Source organism: Asparagus officinalis, chromosome 3 (assembly GCF_001876935.1).
Source record: "Asparagus officinalis chromosome 3, Aspof.V1, whole genome shotgun sequence".
NCBI lineage: Eukaryota > Viridiplantae > Streptophyta > Magnoliopsida > Asparagales > Asparagaceae > Asparagus > Asparagus officinalis.
In genome coordinates this window covers 40,703,765-40,713,748 of record NC_033796.1, presented here as the reverse complement: position 1 = coordinate 40,713,748, position 9,984 = coordinate 40,703,765, and the positions used below count along the sequence as shown (strand labels likewise).

At 35.8% G+C, this 9,984-nt stretch overlaps 1 protein-coding gene across 1 annotated transcript; it reads right to left on the bottom strand.

Annotated features, from left to right (window-relative positions):
• On the bottom strand, positions 1,096 to 6,850 carry LOC109832239 (aminotransferase ALD1 homolog). Its single transcript, XM_020399667.1, has 8 exons — positions 6,748 to 6,850; positions 6,549 to 6,654; positions 6,333 to 6,449; positions 3,200 to 3,262; positions 2,947 to 3,075; positions 2,526 to 2,852; positions 1,659 to 1,865; positions 1,096 to 1,551 (listed from the first exon to the last, which is right to left on the bottom strand). Exons 1-8 carry the CDS (start codon positions 6,759 to 6,761, stop codon positions 1,258 to 1,260), a joined length of 1,257 nt encoding a protein of 418 aa, XP_020255256.1. The 5' UTR covers positions 6,762 to 6,850; the 3' UTR covers positions 1,096 to 1,257.

Below are 9,984 nucleotides of genomic sequence, written 5' to 3'. Positions count from 1 at the left end.
AATCTCCTTTAACGATTTTAATTTGAGAAATCTCCTCAAGATTGAGCTTATTGTAGATAACCCCTCGAAATCCTTATGAACTTTTATCACTTTACACTCTGAAAGTTGACATTGTTAGGTCTAACATGTTGTATGATAAGTAGGTGACTGAGAAAAGACCAAGATACCCCTCAATCATAAAAAAATCTATTTTTTTAGGATAATAGCAAGAGAAGAGAAAGAGGGAAAAAAATCATTATAAGGTAAAAATTATTCATTTTTTTAACATATTGGGTGTTTCTTTATAATTGAATGGATTGGTTTTTAAAAGGGTATTCCAAGTATTTTACATTTAGAAACGATGCAGGGTGGTTTGGTGAGAAAAGTGTGAAAGATTATGGGTTTTGTTCTCTCATTTTTAAAGTTGAGTGAGGTTATCTATAATATGCCAAAATTTTAGGTCATTTTTTTAGATTAAAATAGTTGAGAGGAGTTTTCTAAGACATCCACCATAGTTGAGGGGTTCTTCTAAAATTAACCCCAAAATTATATATGCAAAATTATATCTGTGTTAAATTATATTTAAAATTGATAATTTAGTCTTCCTAATATTATTGACGAGTTTGTTAATTATTTTTATTTATTGATTTTTTATCATGTCTTTGCTGATTTTTATAAAGAGGTGTTTTTGGTTCACTCATGTCTCTTTTTAAAATATCAATAGAACATAAGACACCATAAAAAATATATATTATGTAAAGATTTATAAAATTAAAAAAATTTCCTAGTACAAAAATATTCTCTGTGATCTGAAATAATAACCAAAGTATTTACACAAACCCAAAATCTTTGGATTTTTAAGATGTTTAATGGATATTTTAAAACCCAATGGACTTATCTAATTAACTTGAAATTCTAATGCAAACATCACAAGATTGAGTTTTAAGCGTGAGATTGTTTTAGATTAAATCAACGTGTGAAAGACCTTATATCTCATCTAACTGCGTCATTTTAGTTGTAAGACTCACTAGTGCAAGCACGAGCAAAATACTTGTTAATGTAGTATTAATTGCGATATTCATATACGGATTCCAAATATCTATATCGTGTCCATGATCTCTCACATATATAATCAGTATCCATATTTATATCCTAGCAGATACAAATACACGTACCAGATAAACACTACAATAAAAAGCATATCACTTATTACAATTTCGGAGCTATTTTGATTTGATAAACAATTGGGGGGTATTGATAAGAAAAAGATAGCAAGCTTCACGTAAATAGGTTCTTCAGTCTTCGGCACGCTTCTCTAACGCGCTCCTTGCGGTTGAACGCGCTAACTCGGATGAATCCTTCACCGCCCGGCCCAAACCCACAACCCGGAACCACTATAATATCCGTCTTTTCAAGAATTTCGTTAAACACGTCCCATGATTTTTCTCCCGGAAAATGCACCCAAATATAAGGCGCATTTATTCCACCGTACGTCCTCAGCCCAATCGAACTCAAAGTGTCCATCAAAACCCTCGCGTTCTCTTTGTACACATCAATCACTTGTTGTATAGCCTACAAATGATTAATTAAAAATAATAATAATAATAATAATAGTAAGTATTCTATAAAATTGGAAGTGAGACATGAAGAAATAAAATTGAGGGAAATTACTATCTAACCTTTTGGCCTTCTTTTGATAGGCAAGATAGGCCTCCGGCTTGGGCAATGCTAGACGCACCATTGAAGCACGTGCACATTATACGATCGAAGTCTTCTAACACTGAGAAACCGTTGGAGTATGAGAGTTCCTCAGGTACAACCGTCCACCCTAGACGAACTCCGGTGAACCCCGCGGATTTTGAGAAGGATGATATCTCAATTGCTACCTAGTGATTATTAATTTAAATCAATATCTTTAATCTTTTAATTGGGACGGATCAATATTGGGTAAATTTACATGAAGAAGACTTCGTTTTATTCTGTTTTTCAAGAAATACCCTCAAACGATGAGTTCTACAGAACAATCCTCGTCTGTCTATCGATCATTGATGCAACCATTAGTTTTGGAGTATTCTACGTTACTAATAGAAAAAAACGTTTTTTTAGTTTATGTATGAGCTAAATTTATTCGTTATGTTTTTCTTTTCAACTCTAAAATCTATGTATTTTGAAAAAGTATGACATTTATCCAATTACAGATGTCTGAACAACAAAACTTCATTAAAATGTTAATGGCTTCCTTTAGATGTCATACATTTTTTTTATAACTTTTAAATTTTAAGGGCTTTTTTAAAGAGCATTTCTTATAATTTAACATAAACTACCTCAGTTTGCCTGACGGTTACGAGATGACGGCTTATTTTCGTAAATGATCTATCAAAAGATAGAATGATGGGCTGCACATCTGTTGATGTGACTAATAAGATGGACCCCACCACTGGTCTATCTCCCGATAGCTTACCGAGCAAAATGAGCCGACACATTATACTCGGTTTTTTCCGAACTTTCTACGCAGTTTTGAAAAAACCCAACATTATTATAATTACCTCTTTGGATCCAGGAATCTCATAGATGGACCGTGGACTATCGTCCGATATGAAAGTAGCGTAAGAGGAGTCATAGACGATAATGGATCCATTTCGCTTAGCGTGTTCGACTAGTTTCTCCAGCTGCTCCCTAGAGGCAGCATGGCCGGTAGGATTGTTCGGCGAGCAGAAGAAGATTACATCGGTTGCCGCAACAGTCGATAGATCCTTTGGGAAAAAGAGGTTCTCAGGCGAACACTTCATGTACTCAATTCCTCCATATTTGTTGACGGTGTTATCAATGTAATATCCTGTTTGGCCCGTTATTATGCTCGAATCTACATAAGCCTGCATCCAAGTTGAGAAATAATCTTTTTATTTTATTATATGTGATAGATATTTGACAATATGAGACTTTTTAAGTATGTTGAATGTATGTTACGGGAAACGTTGGATCCTGGACTGCAACTGTCATGCTAGACCCGAACATCAACTGCAAAAAAAAATAAATAAATAAATAAAATGCAGTGAAAATGCGTGATTTAAGATACAGTGCTGCCTTGCGCAGCTCCTGGTGATTGGATGGAGGCAAATTTGATTGATCAATTAAAATTTGAGCTTAATGTTGATTTTTTTAATCTCAATGGTTAGTTTGGTTGAGGGTTTAACTAATTACAAATGGAATAAATTGCTACCTTGTTGCCTTGCTCAGCGCCGTACCCACGGTATCCTTCAACAGTTGACAATGCAAGTGAATACTGCATTCATAGCCGATGCTCATAGATAGAGAGAGATATAGCTAAACCGTTCGTTTCCGAGAAATAATCCGTCACGTATCCGTTAGGTACGAATACGTTATTCATCTATAACCGATAGGATATGGTTACGGATATGGTTTTGTAGTGAAATATCCGTATCCGTATCCGAAATATCCGAATACATACTAGTCATACTCTTACTATAGTTTCGATTCTTAGATTATGGATTTGTGGTTAATTTTGATGATCAAAATATCTAATCTTAACTTTTCAATTATAATGGACATATTAATTACAAACTCTTTTGTATCACATGAACTATGTTTTTCTCAATACTAACTAGTTTTCTCATATCTGTTTTGTATCTGCATGCATATCCGCTTATATATCCGCATGTATATCCGTAACCGTATCCGATTTTAGCGGATATGGTTATAATTTTTTCTTACCGAGGTATATCTGTATCCGTATCCGTATCCATATCCGAGATGGGTAAGCGGATATGGATATGATAAGCATCATATCCGAGCCGTATCCGGACCGAATGCACCCCTACTCATTAGCCTTCAGAATATGCTGGAGGACTTTCTGTTTTTATTTTTTATTATTTTTTCAAGTTCACGTTTCTATTAGGTTCAAAAATAAATGGTTATACTTCGGGATTATCAAAATCGATGCTCAATTCTTCTCACCTAAGATCAAAATAACTTCGATGTGAGCATATATTGAAAGAAGATAATTCATATTGATAATCATGTTCATTCGTGGATTACATGTCTGTTGGTATCCTCATTCAAAATCTTGAGCTTATAAATATTTTATCTAACGTAAATTAGAAGGGTATATTTGTAAAATTCTGATACATAGCGGAATAAGATGTTAACTGCAATATATATGTAAATTATGGAATTCTCCATCTCAAATGTTTAGCTTCTATTTTATTTGGGTTGCTTGCAATGTCTTATGTTACGTTAAGGTGTATTTGGTGACTCTCTCACTATTCAAAACAGTGGAGCTAATCTAGTTAATGAGGTAAATTGTTGTTTGGGTAAAATTGGACCAACATCAAATTTGATTTTTTTTTAGTTCAAATTGAGGCCCTTATCCGTGCTAGGATTGAACCACCCCCTACTTGGATCAAAGCTAACCTAATTAAGATATTAACCAAGTTAGTGGAGAGTAGCCAAGCGCACCCTTGGAGTATAAAAAAAAGACCCGCAAAAGTTATTGCTAAATAGATTCAACCCCCATGAAGAATAACATATACGAAGTCATATTTTAGAGAAAAAATTATGTAGAACTACTCTTAAAGTAGTGTGAGGTTATTTGAACTCTTTAAACAATGTAATGTTATTTGAACTCTTCAAATAGTATGAGGCAGTAATATCACTAATAAAAAAGAACTTGTTGAGCTTTGCTACAGAAAAATGATAGTCAGCTTATTATGTAAGAGGAGGGGGACACCTCACATGTATGTCCTCCTGTTGGTCCCATGTTTTGGGTCCTTAAGGAATTTTTCAAATACAAAAGATTACAAGAAACTAGCAGCTACTTAAGCTAGTCTTCGGGGCTATGTGGCAAACATACTAGGGTTTTGCCTGATTAGACTACCAAAATTCTTTAGACATTGCGTTTGTTTACCTTTCAATATTAACCAAGAAAAAAGAGAGTACATATATCTTTTATAACTCGAAAGTTACGTAGATTAATGAGAGCACGTGCTTTTGGTTTGGATTCTTCCCCCCTGTGCTGACCATGTTTTTTAAAAGACTCGAGCATGATCTTTGGTTTAAAGATGTGAAAAAAGTAAAAATTTTGTTGTCGCTTGACCATGGGATTCCTATTGGGATGAGACTTACTTGTTCATAGGGGTATAATTAGTCCATTTTAAAAACTATATTACGCTCAACTAATTTACTTGATCTGTTCATTTTTATCTATATATTTTGGATGATATATAAATAAAAAAATTTAGGCATATTAAGTTATAGTCACTCATGCATCAGGTAATTATAAAATTAACAGTTTACAGCATTACAACCAAAGGGACATGAAAATAAATATGTGTTAGAAGTATGAAACATCTTGATTTTTTTTATTTATAGATGTTTTAAGGCATTTAGATCATTATGAATGGAATGGGTCATCTATTAGATTAGTCTAACTCATGCATCAAGAGGTCTCTTTTAATTTGTTGTATTGTTAGGAAATCGTTAACTTTTTGGACTACTAGCTAGATGCATGTGTAGTATATACTTGAACACATAGGTACCGTTTGGCAAAGGGTTAAGTGAGGGGTTAAGGAGACTTAACCCCTTCTTAACCTGCCAAACACAACAAATCTATATAAGGGTTAAAGTGAGTTAACCCTCCATAATTTGTCAAACATAAAAAATATAGAAGGGTTAAGTTAACCCCTCTAGAGGGGTTAAAATGAGTTAACCCCTCAAAATGAGGGGTTTACTAATACTCCTATTTAGATGGAATAAGAGTTAACCCTTCTAATTATAAAGAAAATAGTCAAAATCATTGTTATTCCCAAACACTAAAACTGATCATAAGGGCTAAAATAAAACTTATTTAACGGATTAATAATTTAGTCCTTCGAATTATCAAATGGGCTAAGTACATTAATCCTTCCATTTAACCCATCTTCATTAACCCTTTGCCAAACGGGGCCATAAAGTTTTCTATTTGTAGACCTTTTGAGACATGTAGATCAAGATGCACGGAGTCGATCATCTAATTTCATCGCATAATATACACTTTTTTTACAAGTGGGCATAACTAGGCTAGTTATGCCCTAGGATCTAAGCTACTTATCTTCTTGGAACAAATGAAACATCCCCTTTTCGTAATCATTCTCTATGGTAACTCAAATATCTCTTCCCTGAAACATTAGTTGCTCATGCAAATATCTAATTTCAACATGAAAATAGGAAAGAAAAATTAAAAACGAAAGAAGAAAACATAAAATCGTGGAGACGCGAAGTTAGAGAATTGGTAAATCTTAACTCATATTTTTACTATACTCATCCTTCAGTTAAAAAATAAAATATCCAAGAAGTACCTCAGCCATAGCGGACGCTATACTGTTCGGTATGGGCTCGGTTGTATCTCCGACTCCCAGGCTTATCACCTTCGCATCAGGGTTCTTCTCTAAGTGCTCATTTTGCCTCTTAGCGATCTAAAAATAACATGATCATCATAAAAATAATTTACACACATCAAATTTTTTATCTTAAATACATAATTTTCATTGGACGATCGAGAAAAATATGACCACCTCAGGGAATAGATATCCATTCCTTAGCTTCTCCATGTTTGGATTCCTAGAGACCTTTGTCCTACGACGAAGCGCCACACTAGGAATTCCATTTAATTGGAATGAACTACAAAAAAAAAAACAAAGTGAGCAAACATGACAAGTTTACATATAATGACTCGAGAGAGTATATCATCATTCCAAGAACTTGATGCGTTACCTTGAGGCCATCATCTTCAGAGGGAAAGTTCAATTCAAAAAAATCAAGTAATATCTATTAATATATAATTACTTCAGCAAAACCTTAATTTGCAGACGTTATAGCAATGGATAACATATATGTCGAAGGAGTGCAACGTATTTATAGAAATTACGTGGGGAGGTTTAGTACATGGTGGACTCGATGTGGGCCCCGACATGAGCTTGAAATCTCTATTAATTCGTCTTTTTGACTATGTTATAATGCAAATCAATCGTCATGAATTCGAGATAACCTCATTCTTCTTGTTTTCTAGACTTGAAAGTGATAGAAGAAATGAGAAAATTACTATTGCTTCTATCCTCCTTCAACCACTTAATTTCATGTATAGTTTTCCACATGAACTTTGACCTTCTTACTCTTTAAATGATTAATGTTGGGAATTTGGCAGTAAAATGGAGCTTAAATAAATAATATGATTTCTTGAAGAACAGGTAAAAATTCAAAGTTCTAGGGGTCTTCGGAAAGGAGGTTGAAAATTAAGAACCATCTCCTCATTCTTCAAACCGATAATATATGATAAAGAAAATTAGTAAAAAAACTCTCTCCGGTCCCTTGAAAAGGCCAATGAGAAATTCAGAAATTGCCCATTCTACACGGATAAATGGAAACCGTAGAGTTATACGTAACGTTTCTTTGGTTCATGCAACAATTTTCCAAGTGGTGTACTTCTGCATTCAAATCAAAATTGCATCTATTCATGCAACAATTTGGACCACGTTCTCAATGAAAGGAGTTAGAACATACATAAACGGTCCATAAAGGGCTAGACTGGCATTCAATGTGATTCATAACAAAAATGTGCTCTAGTAGTTTACAAGAAGTATACCAAGATCATAATAAATCATAACTGTTGAAAAATTCATAATGTGTGATCTCCGTAGAATGAAGACTAGTAGGTCTACTTCGTAATTATGTATCATGGACGTGCGAAGGTTGAAGAAGATCACTAAACTCTAAGATGTGGCCTTAAATTACGCTGGAAATTTATGCACAAGTTGAGACAAAAGTTCAGGTTACCTTTTTGGAAAAAAAAGTTCTCTCTAAGATGAAAAAAGTTTTCTCTAAGAAGGCAAATTAGAGACCATTTCTAGTTCTGGTCTAATTCTACTTCTGTGTCGCGTCATTAATTTCTTGCCAACTGTGAGGGAGTTTCTTAGAAGAAACTATTGAAGAAATTTCTTAAAATATTATTCCAATTAATCTGATTAAGCCATTTAATTTATTGACTATATAATTAATTGTTCACTCATACCAACCATATAATAAGAAATGGATTCTTTAGGCACAACTAATTTCAGGTCGCCAACCTGTTGGGTATTCAAAACAATCAAATCGAACCATTGCCCTTCCGGATCTTGTGTTGAAAGTAGGAAAGTAGGAAAATTCATCACAAATAAAGATCAAAACAGACAGGAATAATAAAGGAGATGAACACACAGATTTAACGAGGCTCGGTAATGTGCTTACGTCCTCGGGAGTCACACCACACGATTCTTTTATTGATTGAAGAAGAAATACAAGCTCTCAAACTAGGGTTTTATCTCACCGAGATCTCTCTGCCAAAAGCTCTCTCTTTTGATGGTTTTCTGATGCTTAACAAACCCTAAAAATATTTGGGTATTTATATCAAACTCAGCCCAAACAGATTTCCTGAACTCATAAGGAATCTGGCAAACAACGTCACGGTCGACCGAACCAAAACCCGAGCAGCTCCAGCCTCTCCCTGACTCCTGTGTACGTTCGCGGCCCCCCGCCGCTGACTCGCGGTCGACCGCCAGGCTGACTGGCAGTTCTCCTGGACTTTTTAGACTGTGTTCTTCATGATTCCAGCTTCGGCTTTAACTTTGGGTCTATACTTTAGACTAACAATCTCCCACTTGGAGACCAAAGTACCATCAGTGAGTTTACCCGAACTCTCCCCTTCTTCGCATGTATCTTCTCCTCCCCGGAAAAATCCTTTCTTCAATCAACAATATCCCGGCAATCTCGCCGATCCTCGTAGTGTGGCTCCGTCTTCGTCTTCTACTCGTGAAGGCTAACTGAAGTTGAGCACAACTCCAGTTTCTCAATGGTGACTGCCTTTGTCAACATGTACGTCGGATTTTGACTCCTCAAAATCTTTATTAAGAGTAACTTTTCGTCTTTAACTAGCGAGCGTATAAAATAATATTTGACATTGATGTGCTTCGTTCTGGTATGATATACTGCATTCTTGGCAAGATGTATAGCGCTCTGACTATCACAATAAAGAACTCCTCTCCCTTGTTTCAGATCCAACTTTTCCAAGCACCCGTTCAACCAGATCATTTCCTTGCTTGCTTCGGTCACCACGACATACTCAACCTCGGTTGTAGATAAAGTCATAATCTTCTGCAGACGGGAGACCCAACTCACTACTATCGACACTAAGGTATAAACATACCTCGTGGTGCTTCGCCTCGTATCATGATTACCGGCGAAGTCCGTATCCACGTATCCCTGCAGCACCAACTCCTTCCTCCTGAAACATAGTGATTTGTTCGTTGTTCCTCTCAAATACTACAATATCCACTTCACGACCTCCCAATGCTGCTTCCCCGGATTGTTTGCAAACATGCTCACAACTCCCACTACATGAGCGATGTTCGCACTCGTGCAAACCATCGCGTACATGAGACTCCCAATGGCCTGTTTGGGTGGAAAATTGTTTGATTCATTGCGGTGTTCATTACAAACTTCAGACGTTTACAACGAAAACAAAAATTAGTCTTTTTATAAGACCTTTACACAATAAAAACAAAACAAAAGTACAATTCTCTTCAAACAGCGTAGAGATCGTTTATCGGTCTTCTGCTTGTGTGGGATCTTGGCCTGTAACGGGGACGTTGATATCCGTGGACCACCGTCGATCAGATCTGATTACTAAAAAATTAGGCAGAGCTTCGTCGATTCGCGAAGGAATCAAGAAGCCGTAGCGCTTATCTCGACAACAGCGAGATCATTGCTCTTCTTAAGATCACCACAACGGGGTAATCTTAAGGGACGAACATGAGAACTGCAGATCTGACGAGCTCTTCTTCTTTATGCCGACGAACTCGATCCGATCTCTCCTCCTCTCTCTGAAATTCGTGCACCTTTAATCTTTAGTCTGGCAGGGCTTCGCCAACGCTCGAGAATTCCAAATCTGAAAAAATGAAGGTCCTGGGGCTCCGAGGA